This window comes from Aotus nancymaae, unplaced genomic scaffold (genome assembly GCF_030222135.1).
Source record: "Aotus nancymaae isolate 86718 unplaced genomic scaffold, 86718_ANA_hifiasm-v0.15.2.pri h1tg000059l, whole genome shotgun sequence".
NCBI classification, from domain to species: domain Eukaryota; kingdom Metazoa; phylum Chordata; class Mammalia; order Primates; family Aotidae; genus Aotus; species Aotus nancymaae.
The window spans coordinates 9292606-9310179 of record NW_026988473.1 but is presented as its reverse complement, the minus strand read 5'-3'; the positions used below and the strand labels follow the sequence as shown (position 1 = coordinate 9310179).

At 43.9% G+C, this 17574-nt stretch overlaps 1 protein-coding gene and 1 non-coding gene across 4 annotated transcripts; one reads left to right on the top strand and one right to left on the bottom strand.

Moving 5' to 3' along the window:
- Window positions 1-22: 22 nt before the first annotated feature.
- On the top strand, window positions 23-16325 carry SDHAF2 (succinate dehydrogenase complex assembly factor 2). Of its 3 annotated transcripts, XM_064364822.1 has the most exons (5): window positions 23-142; window positions 769-890; window positions 7208-7431; window positions 7602-7711; window positions 15532-16325. In XM_064364822.1, the coding sequence occupies exons 3-5, from the start codon at window positions 7208-7210 to the stop codon at window positions 15660-15662; spliced, it is 465 nt and encodes a 154-aa protein (XP_064220892.1). In that variant the 5' UTR covers window positions 23-142; window positions 769-890; the 3' UTR covers window positions 15663-16325. The 3 variants fall into 3 exon arrangements, with proteins under 3 accessions (XP_064220892.1, XP_012309810.1, XP_064220891.1); XM_012454387.2 differs by lacking the exon at window positions 769-890 and having other exon boundaries at window positions 27-142; XM_064364821.1 differs by lacking the exons at window positions 23-142; window positions 769-890 and adding an exon at window positions 4930-5025.
- On the bottom strand, window positions 4773-4910 carry LOC135270375 (U4 spliceosomal RNA). The gene has a single exon (XR_010338521.1). It is a non-coding gene; the product is annotated as a U4 spliceosomal RNA (small nuclear RNA).
- Window positions 16326-17574: the final 1249 nt, after the last annotated feature.

The window sequence follows — 17574 nt, the reverse complement described above, 5'->3', positions numbered from 1 at the left end:
CGCAACTTCCGGCTCAGGTCCTCCCTGGCTACCGTAGTCGGCTGGCTGTTCGGCTGGGAGTTCCCGGAAGTGTCCGAGCAGCGGGTTTCCGATGCTGGTGGGGAAAATGGCGGTGGCTACAGCGTTCTCTACTTCGACGCGGGTGAGGGGAAAGTTCTAGTGTCCGGGGCGGGCGGCAGTGGGGACTGCGTTTTGTCTTCCTCTGTGGTCTCTACTGTGGAAAGCGTCCAACTGCCCGATAGCCCAGGGCAAGGACAGGCCCAGGTTGAGGCCGATCCTGCAGCTCAGGAAAAAAGGTCACTTCCATTCTTTGGTGAGCCTACTGTGTGACGGTCTGGTATATCTGGTTAAACGATCAGTCATCTTCCAAGACCCAATTCACCTCTCAACTACGTCCCAGGCGGGGTTAGCCCAGCTTCTCTGGGCGCCCCTTCTCCCCCTTCTTTAGTCTTTAATGCCTTTCGTGGTTTCACATAGTATCTTGAGCTCTTTTTGTTTTGTTTATAACTGACATATAATAATTGTACATGTTTGTGGGGGGTACAGTATCGTATTTTAATACATATGTTCCTTGTATAACGATCAGATCAGGGTAGTTAGCATGTCCAATGTCCATCACCTCAAACGTTTATCATTTCTTTGTGGTGATAACTTTCAAGATCTTTCTCTAGCCATCTTGACATATACAGAACAATGTTATTAGTGTAGTCACTCTACTGTGTAATAGAACACTAGAATTTATTGTTCTTTTTTTTTTTCTATTTTGAGACGGAGTCTCTCCCTGTCACCTAGGCTGGAGTGCAGTGGCGTGATCTCGGCTCACTGCAACCTCTGCCTCCCAGGTGCAAGCAATTCTCCTGTTTCAGCCTCCCAAGTAGCTGGGACTACAGGTGCGTGCCACCATGCTTGGCAAATTTTTGTATTTTTAGTAGAGATAGGGTTTCACCCTATTGGCCAGGCTGGTCTCAAACTCCTGACCTCGTCTCGAACTCCTGATCTGCCTGCTTCTGCCTCCTCAAGTGCTGGGATTACAGGAGTGAGCCACTGTGCCTGGCCTAGAACTTATTCTTTTTTTTCCCCTAGCCTTCTGTTATAAAGTAACTAACTTTGCCTCTGTCTTCCTCTCCTAACTCCATCCTTATCTTTATTATTTTTTTTTTCCTATAGAACCAGGAACTCGATCTTTATTCCTTTTTGGTGTAGGTGTTTACACTGTAAACTTCCTTCTTAGTACTGCTTTTGTCGCATCTCATAATTTTGTATATGTTGGGTTTTAGTTTTTGTCTCAGGATATTTTTTGTTTGTTTTTTGTTGTTTTTCTTTTTCTGTAGAGACAGAGTCTCACTATGTTGCCCAGGCTGTTCTCGAACTCCTGGCTTGAAGTGATCCTCCCGCCTCAGCTTCCCAAAAGGTGCTGGGATTACTGGCATAAGCCACCATTCCTGGCGTGTCTCAAGATATTTTCTAATTTTCCTTTTGATGTCTTTTTTGACTCATTGATCCTTCAAGAGTGTGTTGTTTAATTTCCACTTATTTGTGGATTTACCAGCTTTTTTTCTGTTGATTTTCAGGTTTTAATAAAATATGTCTCTTGTACAGCATATAGTTGAATTTAAAAAAAAAAAAATTCAGTCAGTCTCTTCGTGTCTTTTGACTGGGGAGTTTAATCCATTTATACGTAAAGTAAATAGTGGCTGAGGTGGGTGGATCATGTGAGTCCCGGAGCTTGAGACCAGTCTGGGCAACATGGCAAAACCCCTTCTCTACTAAAAAAAATTAGTGTGGTGTGGTAGTGCACACCTGTAGTCCCAGCTACTTGGGAGGCTGAGGTGGGAAGATCACCTGAGCCTGGGAAGTTAAGGCTGCAGTGTGCCTTGATTTTGCCACTGCACTCCAGCCTGGGCATCAGGAGTGAGACCTGGTCTCAAAAAATAAAATAAAATAGGGAAGTACAATCATCCCTTTGTATCCATGGGATGACTGTTGTAGGACCCGCTGTGAATATCAAAATCTGTAGATGCTCAATCTCTTACATAAAATGGCATAATATTTGCATATAACCTACACACATCCTTCCATATACTTTAAATTATTTTTAGATTACTTATAATACCTAATACAATGTCAAGGCTATGTAAATACTTGTTGTACTATATCTTAATTGTTTTTTAATTGTTGCATTATTTGTTTGTTTTTGTTTGTTTGAGACGGAGTCTTGCTCTGTCGTCCAGGCTGGAGTGCAGTGGTGTGATCTTGGCTCACTGCAACCTCTGTCTCCTGGGTTCAAGCAATTCTTCTGCCTCAGCCTTCCCAATAGCTGGGACTACAGTTGTGTGCCACCACACCTGGTTAATTTTTGTATTTGTAGTAGAGATGGGGTTTCACCATCTTGGCCAGGGTGGTCTCGAACACTTGACCTCGTGGTCTGCCTGCCTCAGCCTCTCAAAGTGCTGGGATTAACAAGTGTGAGCCATTGCAACAGGCCCATGAGCTTTATATTTTCATATGATTTTCTTCTGCTGTCTAGCATCTTTTCTACTTGAAGGACTCTTTTTAGCATTTCTTGTGAGGCAGGTCTAGCGGTGATGAACTCCCTACCTTTTATCCGGCAAAATCTTTTCTCAAGATATTTTTAAAGGACAGCTTTGCCAGATACAGTATATTGGTTGGCATTTTTTTTTTCTTTCAGCATCTTAAATAATATTATTATCCCACTCTTAGCAAAGTTTCTGTTGAGAAATCTGATAGTGTTTTGGAGGCTGCCTCATATGTGATGAGTTGCTTTTTCTCTTGCTGCTTCCAAAATTTTGTCTTTGACTTTTGACAGTTTGTTTTTGGAAAGAGGATATAAACATGAGCCAGAGAAGCATAAAATTATTTTTTATGAATGTTTTTTCGTGTCTTGGAAACCTTTATTCTTAGAGTTTTGGGGGTTTTGTTATTTGTTGTTGTTGTTGTTGCTCTATCTAGGCTGCATTTTTTGTTTGTTTGTTTGTTTGAGATGGAGTCTCAGTCTGTTGCCCAGACTGGAGTGCAGTGGCCCGATCTCAGCTCGTTGCAACCTCTGTCTACCGGGTTCAAGTGAGTCTCGCCTCAGCTTCATGAGTAGCTGGGACTATAGGACACCATGCCCGGCTAATCTTAGTATTTTTAGTAGAGACAGGGTTTCACTATGTTGGCCGGGCTGGTCTTGAACTCCTGGCCTCGCGTGATCTGCCCACTTCGGTCTCCCAAAGTGCTGGGATTACAGGCCTCACTGGCTATTTTTTTTTTTTTTTAAATAATTATAGAGCTATTCATGGCTGCAAAGACAAGTACATTCTAATACAAATTTCCAGTGATAATTTCTTTAACGCAGCTTATACCAGTGTCACACAATTCCCTGGAGCTATGTGACACCATTGTTTCTTTTATGGAATGCTGCCTTGATACTAACAGAAAAAATGGGTGAAATTTGGCTAAAATGTTCAGAGATCCCAATTATTAGAAAGTTTCCTTGTACTGATGATGATAGTCCTCCCTGTCTGCATTCATTTCTGTAGAAATTAGTCAACCATGTTATTTTATTACAGAAAGTAGGAATCCCTGCTTTCAGTCTGCATCAGAATCTCTTAGAGGGTTGTTAAAAATGGATTTGCCAGGGCCCAATCCTAGAGATTCTGATCCGGAATGTTTATGGTGGGGCTTGGGAGTCTGAATTTTCATTGCATGCTATATTAGTTTACTAGGGCTGCTATAAATTGTGTGATTTCAACAACAGAAATTAGTTTTCTCATAATCCTGGAGGCTAGAAGTTCAAGAGCAAGGTGCTGGCAGTTTTGGTTTCTTTCGAGGCCTCACTCCTTGGCTTGCAGATGTCCACCTTTTGGCTGTGTCCTCACATTTCTCTGTGCATGCACATCCCTGGTGTCTCTTCTGACTTTTTAAAGAGATAGGGTCTTGCCTTGTTGCTCAGGCTGTACTTTAACTCTTGGGTTCAAGCAATCCTCCCACTTCGGCCTCCCAAGTAGCTGGGACTACAGGCACATGCCTGGGACTACAGGCCCAGCTTTTTCTGAGTTTTGACAGTTTGATTAAAATACGTCTGAATGTAGACTTCTTTGGGTTCATGCTAATTGAGATCTGTTGGGCTTGAATCTGGATGTCCACTTCTTTCTCCAACTTTGGGGGTTTTCAGCCATTATGTCTTTTTTTTGAGACAGAGTCTCACTCTGTTGCCAAGGCAGGAGTGCGGTGGCACAATCTCAGCTCACTACAACCTCTGCCTCCTGGGTTCAAGCAATTCTCCCACCTCAGCCTCCCCAGTAGCTGGAATTACAGGCATGTGCCACCACACCTGGATACTTTTTGTATTTTTAGTAGAGACAGGGTTTTCGCATGGTTTTTCAAGACCACCAAGCCTGGCTGGTCTTGAACTCCTGACTTCAGGTGATCTACCCACCTCAGCCTCCCAAAGTGCTGGGACTATAGGCATGAGCCACTGAGCCTGGCCAATTATATCTTCTAATAAGCTTTCTCCCCCTGTCTTTCTCCTATGGGACTCTCATAATACCTATATTGATCTCCTTGATGTAGTCCCATAAGTCCCTAAGACTTTCTTCATTCTTTTCCATTTTTTCTTTTTTAAATCCTGACTAATTTCATATGACCTGTCTTTGAGTTTGCTGACTCTTTCTGCTGCTTGATCAGGTCTACTATTGATCTCCTCTAGTGAATTTATGTATTTTAATTTTTATATTATTTTTATTTATTTATTTATTTTTTTAATTCAGTCTCCATAGAGACTGTCAGAAATTGCCAATGCCGACTATATTTCAAGTTGTCATGGTGGGGTATTGGGAAAAGTTTTCAATTAGCAATAATCGCGCCTCAGATAAACATTGGCTACGATACTGCCACTGCGCAAAGCTTATTATTTTTATTTTTTAGAGACAGGGTCTCACTATGTTGCCCAGGCTGGTTCTCCAACTCCCGAGCTCAAGTGATCTTCCAGCCTCAGCCTCCCAGAGTGCTGGGATTACCTACGTGAGTCATCCTTGTCTGGCTTTCTCTAGTGAATTTTTCAATTCATTTACTATATTCTTTAGCTCCAAAATTTTCATTTGGTTATTTTTTAATGTTTTCTGTCTTTTTATTGATAGTCTCATTTTGTTCAAGCATCACTGTCCCGAGCTCATTGAACATTTTTATTATGGCAGGTTTGAATTCTTTATCAGGTGATTTATATACTTCTGTTTCTTTAAGGTTGGTTTCTGGAGATTTATTTCGTTCCTTTAATTGGACCACGTTTCCCTGTTTATTCATGTACTTGGTAACTTGTACCGGTGATTTCTGCATTTGAAAAATCATCTGTCTCTCCCAGTTTTTATGGTCTATCTTTGTACTTTGTGATTGGCCTTCACGAGTCAGCATGGATAGAGATTCTGAGGGCCTCTCAATCCTTTCCTGAGGATATGTCTTTTCTGGATTTGTGGGTGTGAATTCCCAATTAGAGGGATTTGCTGGTTTCTTTTTTCAGGCGCTCGTAATCTCTTGCTCCCTCTAGTGTCTGCCTATGATACTGCAGTTTTTCTGGAGCTGATGCAAGTCTCCCAGATAGCTTATTCAGTGGCCCCCAGACTTTTACTAGAGTATGCCATGTCCCATCAGTATCCCAAGCTAGGCAAGATAGAAGACAGTCCCTCAGGTAGCTCCCCCAAAAGACAGAATGTTAGATGCACACTCCACCCCCCCACCAACCCTGGGAGAGGCCACTGGACTATATTGACCTTTCTCTACTGTTTCAGGGATCCTCTGGATCAGCAGCAAGCCACCCAGCTGTTTTGTTCTAAATGTCCCCCAGGCATCCAGAGTATGCTGTATCCTGTCAAGTGCTTAGAGACAGAAACCAGTCCCCCACAGAGCCCCTGAAAAGTTAGACTGTTGGATGCACCTTGCACCTCTTTCCCTCCCTAGGGAGAAGCTGGGAGGTGGGAGTTTGCTCCTGGTTGTTCTGCACTGAGCCAAGGATGAGTGATGAGTGAGTGCCTGCTTGCCAGTCTAAACTGTCACCTTTGTTATCCGTGGTCCTCAACCTGCTGCCCTTTTCTGTCAGTACTTAAATTCAAACAAAACAAAAACCTGATCCCCCCAAAAGTCCAAACATTATACATACTTTTCAGTCTTCTCTTACTGTCTCAGGTAGAACCTAGGAGCTGGGGATTATCTCATGATCATGATTGGGCAGGGAGGGGGAGAGACTATGGCAAATGAGTGCTACAGATTTTTCTGCTGGGTTTGATGCAGCTGGTTTTGTCCTCACCTGGGGTACAGGAACCTCTTACTGGTTTCTGGATTTCTCACGGGGAATTGGTTTGTTGCTGTTGGTTCAGTATCTCCACCAGGGAGGAGGAGCTGGGGCTTCCTCGTCCATCATCTTTACCTCTTGCTGAGGTCACCACCTTCACATCATGTCTTGATAGTTTATCCCCTTCTCTGGATTGGGAGCCTTTGAGGGATTAGGGGTCATGCTGTCTCTGTGTGCTCAGGATTTGACACAGGTGAATGACTAGAGTATAAACCATACTGTAAGAATTGTAAGAGGGTGCAAAGGAAGGAAAAATTATTTCTGCTGGGATAGTTTCTGGAAAGGCACTGGTTAGGGACACATTTGCAGTCAGGACTGGGTTTTAATTCTGATTGCTGTTACTGTTTGGGTGATTTGGGGTGAGTTAGTGAACCTCCCTGAGCCTCTGTTTCCTTGGGTGTAAAGTGGGAACAGTATCAGCATAACTTCTTTTCTTTTTTGGGGAGGGACAGGTCTCACTCTGTTGCCCAGCTGGAATGCAGTGGTACGATCACAGCTCACTGCAGCTTCGACCTTCCTGGACTCAGGTGATCTTCCCACTTCAGCATCCTGAGTACCTGGGACTACAGGCACCATGGTGGGACTACTCCACAATGCCTGGCTAATTTTTGTATTTTTTATAGAGATAGGGTCTCACTGCGTTGCCCAGGCTGGTCTCGAATTCCTGAACTCAAGTGATCCTCCTGCCTCAGCCTCCTAAAGTGCTGGGATTACAGGTGTGAGCTACCATGCCTGGCCAGCAGCATAATTTCCTAATGACTAAATGTGATTGAATACATTCAGCACCCAGTATGCATTGAGTAAATGATACTGTTGATAGTCATCATTACTATAAAGATGTTTGTGGTTTGTTCTTTTCAGATGCTTGTCCTGTCAAGGCACAGCCTGTTGTCTCCTTTGCTCAGTGGGACATCATTCAAACGCTTCTACAGAGGTGACAGCCCAACAGATTCCCAAAAGGACATGATTGAAATCCCTTTGCCTCCATGGCAGGAGAGAAGTGATGAATCCATAGAAACCAAAAGAGCCCGCCTGCTCTATGAGAGCAGAAAGAGGGGAATGTTGGAAAACTGCATTCTCCTTAGGTATGAGACTAGGAGTTTTTTGTTTTTTTGTTTTTTTTTTTAAATTCAGGCAGCCTCCTGAGCCAGAGTAGGTTCAGAGAGACTCCTAGGAATAGGAGTCTTGGTGTCACTTCTCTTTGATTAGACACAGCCTTTTCAACCTCTTTTTCTTTTTTCTTTCTTGTTTTTAGTCTTTTTGCTAAAGAACATCTGCAGCACATGACAGAGAAGCAGCTGAACCTCTATGACCGCCTGATTAATGAGCCTAGTAATGACTGGGATATTTACTACTGGGCCACAGGTACTGGGCATGATAAGCAGCATAATGTGAAAACAGTTTAGGCTGATTTGAGTCTAGAATTGTATCCTAGATAATTTTTTCTTTTTCTTTTTCTATTTTTTTTGAGATAGAGTTTCACTCTTGTTGGTCAGGCTGGAGTGCAATGGCACGATCTTGGCTCACCGCAATCTCTGCCTCTTGGCTTTAAGCAATTCTCCTGCCTCAGCCTCCCGAGTAGCTGGGATTACAGGTGTGTGCCACCACACCTGGCTAATTTTGCGTTTTTAGTAGAGACAGGCTTTCTCCATCTTGGTCAGGCTGGTCTCGAACTCCCGACCTCAGGTGATCCACCCACCTCAGCTTCCCAAAGTGTTGAGATTACAGGCATCAGCCACCGCACCCAGCTTGTAATTTTTTTCTTGTATTCATGAATTAAGCACTCAACCCAAACACTTCAAATTTTTGTTAAGTGTACAAAATTTGTTTTATCAGTTAAGGTTCTTTATCTGCAAGACAGAGTAGAAACTTCTGTCTCACTTAAGCAAAAAGGAATTTAGTAGAAGGGTATATGAAATTCACAGTATCAAAGGTTGAAGAAGAACCAGGCTGGGAATGGAGTGGAACCAGACAACTAAGTCTGCATAGCCAGAGCTCCTCAGTAGTTTCATTCTGGCCAAGCGTGGTGGCTCAGCTCATGCCTATAATCTGAGCACTTTGGGAGGCTGAGGTGGATGGATCACTTGAGGTTAGAAGCTTGAGACCAGCCTGGCCAACACAGTGAAACCCCATCTCTACAAAAAGAAAAACTAGCCAGGCATGGTGGTGGTCACCTGCAGTCCCAGCTACTCAGGAGGCTAAGGCAGGAGAATTACTTGAGACTCAGAGAGAGTTTGCAATAAGCCAAGATCGCACCACTGCACTCCAGCCTGGGCAACAGAGTAAGACTACATTTCAAAAAAAAAAAAAAAAAAATTCATTGGGGCGCTGCCTTTATGAAGAATGATTTCTAATCATATATAGTTAGGATTAACTTTGGCTATGAGTAAAAATCCAAAACAATAATGGCTTAAACAAGGGTTCATGAGAAGTCCAGAGGAAGGCATACTCCAGAGCTCATAGAGGCTTCAAAAAGTCATGGGGCCAGGTTCCTCCTGACTTGCTGCTCTTTTATCCTAGCATGTGTTATCCACTCCATGATCCAGGATAGCTGCTGGAGCTGTCCTGTTCATACTTCAGCCAGGAAAAAAGTGTGTGGAAGTGCATACTCCTTCTTCATAGATCCCTCTCAGGAAATTATGTATCATTCTTCCAGTTATTTTCTACTGGCCACAGCTTAGTTACATGGCTACATCCAGCCATAAGGAAAAATAATATAGTCCATTCCATCTGCCCAGCTATCTTATAGATTCTGTTATCAACGAAAATTGGATATTAAGGGATGTGTCATTCATTTCTGCCACATTCTGGGTCTCCTCTTTTTATGTCTCCACTTAGTATTTGTATCAGAAAGGAGCAGCCATTGTCTGTGGGTTCCAGGTATGAAGAGAGAAGACAGCGTCTGGAGGCTTATACAATCACTGAAAAGCTGACAAAGTCCAAATATTTACTTTCCAACCCTTTACAGAACAAGTTTGCCCCAACTTAGCATAATGCATTTGAGATTCATATCCCTGTTGTTGCTTGTATCAATAGTTCATTATTTTGTGGTGGTAATATTCCATCGTGTGGGTGTACCACAGTCTGTTCGCCTGTTGACCAATTGAGGGACATTACGATTGTTTCCAGCTTTAGGTGATTATGAGTGAAGCCCCTGTAAACATATGCATACAGGATTTGTGAACATTGGTTTTAATTTTTCTTCAGTGAATCCTCAGGAGAAGGATTTACTAGGTCATGTGGTAAGTGTATATGTTTAACTATAATAATGCTAAGCGTGGTAGCTCATGCCTGTAATCTCAGCACTTTGGGAGGCTGAGGCAGGTGGATCACTTGCAGCCAGGAGTTCAAGACCAGCCTGGTCAGCATGGCAAAACCTCGTCTCTACTAAAAACACAAAAACTAGCTGTGCCCAGCTACTTTGGAGGCTGAGGTAAGAGAATCGCTTGAATCCGGGAGGTGGAGGTTGCAATGAGCCAAGATCACACCGCTGCACTCCAGCCTGGGCGACAGAGTGAGACTTTCTCAAAAAAAACAAATAAATATGGCGAGATGTGGTGGCTCACGCCTGTAATCCCAACACTTTGGAAGGCCGAGGCGTGTAGACTACTAGGTCAGGAGATCAAGACCATCCTGGCTAACATGGTGAAACCCTGTCTCTACGAAAAATACAAAAAATTAGCTGGGCATGATGGCAAGCGCCTGTAGTCCCAGCTACTCGGGTGGCTGAGTCAGGAGAATCGCTTGAACCTGGGAGGCAGAGGTTGCAGTGAGCCAAGATTGTGCCACTGCACTCCAGCCTAGGCAGCAGAACGAGACTCCATCTCAAAATAATAATAATAAAATTTAAAAAATAAATAGAACTTTTAATAAGGTTTTCCTGTAATAGGTAACTATCTAAAGTTTTTTTCTATAATGGAAATATAGATAGTAAATACAGATAGTGAATATTTTAGGCTTTGTAGGCCATACAATCTCTCTTAATCACTCACCTCTGCCTTTGTAGCATGAAAGCAGCCACAGACAACAGACAAATGAGTGTGATTGTGTTCTAATAAAACCTTATTTGTGGACACTGGAATTTGAATTTCATATTGTTTTCACTGGTCACGGAATATGCTTTTGATTTTTTTTCCCCCCAGCCATTAAAAAAATCATTCTTGACTAGATGCAGTGGCTCACACCTGCAATTCCAGCACTTTGGGAGGCTAGGCGGAGGATCTCCTGAGGCCAAGAGTTTGGGACCAGCCTGGACAACGTAGACCCCCTGTCTCCAAAAATAAAAATAAATTAGCTGGGCTTGGTGGTGCACGCTGTATTCCCAGCTACGTGGAGAATCACTTGAGCCCAGGAGTTCAGAGACTACAGTGAGCTATGATCACGCCACTGCCTTCCAGCCTGGGCAAGAGTGAGACCCCATCTCTAAAAATCATTCTTAGCTCACAGGGCAAAACTTACAGGGACAAATCAGTGATTGCCGGGGAGCTGAACGTAAAGGGAGGAGTTGGTGTTCCACATCTTTAACAGCACTTTGTATTGTCAGGGTTTTTTGTTTCTAGCCATTCCAAGAAGTATATATTGGTACATCACTATAGTTTTAATTGGCATGTCCCTAATGACTAATAATATTGAGGGTCTTTTCAAGGGCTTATCAGTCCTTTATGTCTATTTGGTGATGTGTCTCTTCAAATTCCGCTCCCACCCCCGCCTCCCTTTTTATTTTGAGACAGGATCTCACTCTGTCACCCAGGCTGGAGTGCAGTGGTGCAATCATGGCTCAATGCAGGCTCCACTTCCTGGGCTCAAGCAATACTTCCACCTCAGCCCCCAGAGTAGCTGGGACTACAGGCCTGTGCCACCATGCCCACCTAATTTTTTTTTTTTTGTATTTTTTTATGGAAATGAGGTTTTGCCATGTTGCCCAGGCTGGTCTCAAACTCCTAAGCTCGAATGATCCACCTGCCTCAGCCTCCCGAAGTGCTGGGATTACAGGTGTGAGCCATCATGTCTGGCCAGAGTTTCCATTTTGAATGATACTTTCACTGGATATGGAATTCGAGGGTCACAATGTTTTTTCTTCCTTTAAATAGACACACTTCTACCATCAGCTCTTAGTGTATGAGATTGGGTAGTCAGGAGTTCTGCTGGGTTTGGGCTTTAGATTTGCTGTGATTATTTTCAGTGCGTCACCAGCTTCATATTTCCTTTGATGTTACTGTGTGCTGTTTTCTGATTTCCATAGTTTGTGACAAGAGGTCTGCGGTGTCTTTGTTTCTCTGTCTATATCTTCTCTTTTGGAGTCTTTTCAATATTTTGTCTTTGGTTTCTAGCTTGAGTGTGATATGTCTAGGTATTTGATGTTTATCGTGTGTTTTGGGTTCTCTGGGCATTTTAGATCTCTGTTTTCATATCTTTTATTATTGTTGAAAAATTCTCAGCCATTAATCCCTTCAGATTTCTTCTGCTTTGTTTTCTCCTTTTCCTTCTAGGATTCTAGTTATACTTAGTTAAATGGTTTAATATTGTCTGAAAGCTTTTGTTGGGGGGGGTTGTTTGTTTTATTTTGTTTTTTTGAGACAGTCTCGCTGTGTCACCCAGGCTGGAGTGCAGTGGCGTGATCTTGGCTCACTGCAACCTCTGTCTCTTGGGTTCAAGCGATTCTTGTACCTCAGCCTCCCAAGCAGCTGGGACCACAGACATGTGCCACCATGCCTGGCTAATGTTTTTGCATTTTTAGTAGAGACAGGGTTTCACCATGTTGGCCAGGCTGGTCTCGAACTCCTGGCCTCAAGTGATCCACCCACCTCAGCCCCTTAAAGTGTTGGGATTACAGGCGAGAGACACCACACCCGGTCTGTCCAACAGCTTTTGGATTCTCTGTTTTGTGTGTTTTACTTTCTACTCTTTGTGTATCAGTTTGGGTAATTCGTATTAGATAATATCTATTGACCTATCTTCCACTAATTCTTTCCTTGATTATGTCAGATCTCTTGATGAGCCTGTTGAAATCAATCTGCATATCTGCTACTGTATTTATTTTTAGCATTTCCATCTGACTTTTGGAGTTTCCAGCTCTCTGCTGGAATTCCTCATCTGTTCATACATTTTGTCTGCTTTTTCCACCGATGCCTTTAATATTAGTCATAGTCATTTTAAATTCCCTGTCTGATAGTTCTAACATCTGGGTCATCCCTCAATCTGTTTCTGTTGATTTCTTTGTCCCTTGATAGTGTGATGTGTTTTCCTCTTTCGCGTGTATGCCTCTCATAATTTTCTATTGAATATTAGACATCGGGGTAAGACAGTAAAGACTGAGGTTTGTATTGATGCTTACAATCGGGGATGCTTCTTCTGCTGGACTGTAGTGTGGGATGAAGTCAGTGAGTTGGGAGGTAAGCTCAACTTGGGTTTGGTTTTTGCTTTGGTTACCTTCATTGCATCACCAGTCTCTAGTGTTAACCTGTGCTTAGGGTGGAAGCTGTTTCAGAGGTTTCCTAAGAGAGCTCTTGTTCTACCTTCCGCTCTCAGCCTTCCCTGTATACCTGTGTATGTTCTTGCTTTCCCCCCGTGCAGCAGCCTTCCTATTGCTTTCCACTTGGTGCTCGTTAGTTCAGGGGAGGAGAGATTAGGAGGGCACTCTGTGTTATCCTGGTCTAGCCTTAGTCCCAGGTAGCCCCTTTGGTCCTGGGTCCTGGAGCTGGGATTTCTCAGTGATAGTCCCTCTCCCATAGGGGTAGAGGAAAAGAGTCCCAGCTGGGCTTTATGCTTTTTTTTTTTTCCTGAGACAGGGTCTCATTCTGTTGCCCAAGCTGGAGTGTAGTGGAGCAACACTGCATCTTCGAATTTGGCTCAAGCCATCCTCTTGTTTCAGCCTCTAAGGGGGTAGGACTACAGGTGCATGCCACCATGCCCAGCTGTTTTGTTTGTTTTGTAGAAATGGGGTTCAAGCTGTTCTCAAACTCCTGGCCTCAAGCAGTTCTGCCTTGGGCTCCCAAAGCACTGGGATATGCTTTTTTTTTTTTTTTTTTTTTGGCCACATTGGCTCTTCCCCTCCTCCTGGCTTTCATCACTGAGGGAGGCTCTTTCCAGCCTCCTGCTTTCTACCCAGTCTCAGGAGCACACCTTTGTGAGAAGAACCTGTGAGTGGGTACATGTTCTATTTGTGTCTGTGATTTCATTTTAAATTTCATTTATTTAGTTTTTGAGACAGTTTCGCTCTTGTAGCCCAGGCTGGAGTGCAGTGGCACGATCTTGGCTCACTTCAACCTCTACCTCCCAGGTTCAAGCAATTCTCCTGCCTCAGCCTCTCAAGTAGCTAGGATTACAGGTACCTGCCACCATGCCCAGCTAATTTTTTTTATTTTTATTTTTATTTTTATTTTTTAAAGATGGGGTTTCACCATTATGGCCAGGCTGGTCTTGAACTCCTGACCTCAGGTGATCCACCCACCTCGGCCTCCCAAAGTGCTAGGATTACAGGCGTGAGCCACTGCGCCCGGCTTTAATTTTTTGTATTTTTAGTAGAGATGGGGTTTCACTGTGTTGGCCAGGCTGGACTTGAACTCCTGACCTCAGGTGATCCACCTGCCTTGGCCTTCCAAAGTACTGGGATTATAGGCATGAGCCACTGTGCCCAGCCTGTGTCTGTGGTTTTGTACACTCATGCTAGCCCATGTGTTTAACAGTTCATTATGAATTTTGGTGGTGCAGGCCTGCAGTCCCAGCTGCCCTGGAGGCTGAGGCAGCAGGATCGCTGGAACCCAGGAGCTCTGGGCTGCAGTGCACTATACCAGTCAGGTGTCTGCTGTAAGCTCAGCATCAATATGTTGACCTCCCAGAAGCAGGGGACCACTAGATTCCCTCAGGAGGGGTGAACCAGCCTCTGCTGGAAATGGAACAGGTCAAAATTCCTGTGCTGATCAGTAGTGGAACAGCACCTGTGAGTAGCTACTGCAGTCCACCCTGGGCAACATAAGGCTAACCCTGTCTGTATTAATTTAAAAAAATTTTTTTAGCTTAATTCCTTTTAGCCATTTGTATGATGTCCAGTGTCTCTTCTTCCTCTGCCTGCCACACGTGAGCAAGTGCATGGCTCTAGTTTCTCCTTTGAAGGGCCTCTTTTTCCTTAGGTTTTATCTGTTGGGTTGCCCTGTGACCTCAGCTCTCTGATATCTTTGAGAAAAGTCATAATATTTGTAATTTATCTGGCTTTTTCTTGTTACAGTGAGTGCGATATTCTTTCCAACTTTCTCCATGCTTGTGGGAAACCAAAACCTCTTTGATCTTATTTTGATTGTCATATGAAAAGAGCACTCACTAGGTGCCAGGCCCTGTGCTGAGTAAGGGAGAATCTGACTTGGTTTTGAGGAATTCTCTCTCCTGGCGTCGTACCTAGTCTTGGTGGAAGGGTAATTCTGGAGCACATTGCCTTGGCTTTGGCAATGGGAGGCTTCGCTTTTAACTGGCATCTTAAATAAGTGTCCCGAGGGTGTCGAGAAAGGTCAGAGGGAGCAGCGCATGCCAGACCCGCTGCTGTAGACCGAGGCTGGCCTTCTCATTCTTCCAATTCAGTGTCTTTGTTGCCTATTCACTTAAATCTGGTTCTCTAGGTTCATGTCAGTTCTGTGTGCCTCTAATATCCTTCCAATACATTTCTTTTTGCTTAAGTTTACTAGAGTTACTAGTTTCTGTCTCTTAAAACTGAGGACCTCTAACTGATAGACAAAGTAGAGAGAGCTTTTGTTTCAAAATATGTATACATTAGAAGGGAAAACACAGTGTCTGGGAGACAATGGAATTGCCAAATGCAAAGCAAAATAGCACAGCCAAGATTATGTGGCCAGGGGTCAGTAAACTTGCTCATAAAGGACCAGGTAGTAAATATTTCACTTGCAGTCATATGGTCTCTGTTGCAAGCACCCAATTCTGCTGTCGTAACACAAAAGCAGCATGGATAATATGTAAACCATTGGGAGCAGCTGTTCCAGTAAAATGACTTGCAAATGTAGGCTCACACAGTTTGCCACCCCCTGGTATAGGCTAACATCGTGTATATTTAGAAGAAGGATGGAAACAGTCTATATATCCATCTGTGGTTCTTGGCCAATGTTTCAAGTTTTGAGATTCTCATACCTGAGCATTGACTGACTATGGCATAATTTTTTCTGCCCACTCTTCTCTTGCAGAAGCTAAACCAGCCCCAGAAATATTTGAAAATGAAGTCATGGCACTGCTGAGAGACTTTGCTAAGAACAAAAACAAAGAGCAGAGGCTGCGTGCCCCAGATCTTGAATACCTCTTTGAAAAGCCACGTTGAGCTGTGCCCCACGGCCTGGCACGGGAGTTCAGTCTGCGGATGGTAACTGCTTATGATGGACCTTAGCCCTGGCTTCCGGCTTTTCCTTAGATGCCCAGCTGCCCCACCCAAGACCATCAGTCCTTCCTCAACTGATGGACACAACCCTCTTCTAGAACATACATGTAAATGTGCAGTGTGACTCATTCTCATACTTTTTTTTCAGTTCTGAGCCTCAAAAGTGATTTGTCAGCAGCGCTGGCATGCAGGCCTGCCGGCTTTGTCTGGCCGCTATCTCTAGAGGCGAGTCTGCCACGAGAGGGCACTGCAGGCGAAGCAGTTGTGCTTGCTCATTGCCTCAGCCCAAGTGTACTCAAGAGGCAGCCAGCTGTGCGCGCTGTAAGGCAAGCCACCCTCCCTCCCGCAGCCCCCTGCCCGCAGTGGCCCAGGGCTTTGTTGAAGTGGAACTCCCCTCTTCCAGCCTGGTATGGCTCCTTCTGCAAGAGAAGCTGATCCCAGGCTCCTGAACTGAATCCTTCAAAGGCACAGCAGGCAGAATGAGGGCCATGGGCAGGAATGGCGTGGGCATGCTGCTTAAGAGCCAACATCATCATCATCGGGTTTTCTTTAAAATATGCACTTTGTAAATTGAAAGAGAATTATTAAAGAATACTGAAAAAAGGAAATTTGCAATTCCCCAGCCCTCACAATTATTTTGTCTTTTCTCATATAACCCATAGTCTATTATATAGAGTTTTACAAGTTCACAATTACAGATTTTATTTTCATGTAGCACTATAGAAAACTTCCCCTCATTCCTACAGTCTTCACAATTATTTTAGTTGACTAAATAATAATACATAAGAAATAATACATTAGAATGGATTAGTCAGAAGTGTTTTTAGCTCTAGGGCTGTGTGAGTTCTGTGTGAGTTCAGTGTTGCTAGTGGTGCCCTCCCTGGAGGGGTTTTACCCTCAGAGCTGTAATCTAGGCAGAAGAATCAGTCACCCAAACTGGACCAGGTGCATCTAAAGGTGTTGACCAGAAGAAGGTCAGCCAGATTTGATGAGCAGGTGGATGGTGATTACAGGAGCTGCACACAGGAAAGATGGACATACATGTTTCCAGCATTGTTGAGCCACCTCTTGGTTCATACCTCCTCTTCAGTATCCCTGGCTAAGGAGGGAAGGGAGGTACCCTGGGATGTACCCAGGAGAGAATGTTAAGCCTTTACTTAATCACAGTAAAGCCTCACAGCACTCCTCCAGACAAGTGGTGTTATGCTTCTTTTATAGATAAGAAAGTGGGCTTAGAGAGAGTAAGTCATTTGTCCAAGGTCAAGTAGCTATTGAGTCAAAAAAGCGGAATTTAGTATAGCTCAGTCTGCCTCCAAAGCTCCTGAACTTTGTACTACAACACACTGCCTTACTGCTGAAAGTTTATTAGAAGTCTGTATTTGGAAAAGTTGTGGCAAATAAACATGACAGTTGTGAGACATGACCTGTATGTTACATGGTGGGTAGGAATCTGCTAGGTGCTTTGCCAAGTGAGTAGATCTGAACTTGGCCACCCAGTGAAGCTCTTGTGAGGAAGCAATGCAGTGTACTGGTTACACATTCAAATCCTGGCTCTGCTGCTTACCTACTGGATACATAAATTGACCTGAGCCTCAGTTGCCTCATCTGTAAAATGGGGATGATAAGGCTTCCCATCTCAGCCAGTTGATGAAATGAGATGAAACACACAAAGCTCTTACATGGTAATTTATACAGTATGTACTCTGTAGATGTGAATGTCAGCATTTAGTCATAGCCTCAGTCTGAGACTTAAAACCTGTCCCTAACACAAATTGCCTGGCATATCAGTGAGGTCACCATAGCTACATGCAGGGTGTCATCTGCAGGTTGGAAAGCTGAGCCTATTAATAGAACC

Excerpts from the sequence above, each read along its gene's own strand:
- SDHAF2 (XM_064364821.1), top strand. The coding sequence starts at position 4,945 with ATGTTGCCCAGGCTGGTTCTCCAACTCCCGAGCTCAAGTGATCTTCCA. Across the intron at positions 5,026-7,207 it reads AGAGTGCTGGGATTACCTAC|ATGCTTGTCCTGTCAAGGCA; the intron begins GTGAGTCATCCT and ends TGTTCTTTTCAG. Across the intron at positions 7,432-7,601 it reads GAAAACTGCATTCTCCTTAG|TCTTTTTGCTAAAGAACATC; the intron begins GTATGAGACTAG and ends TCTTGTTTTTAG.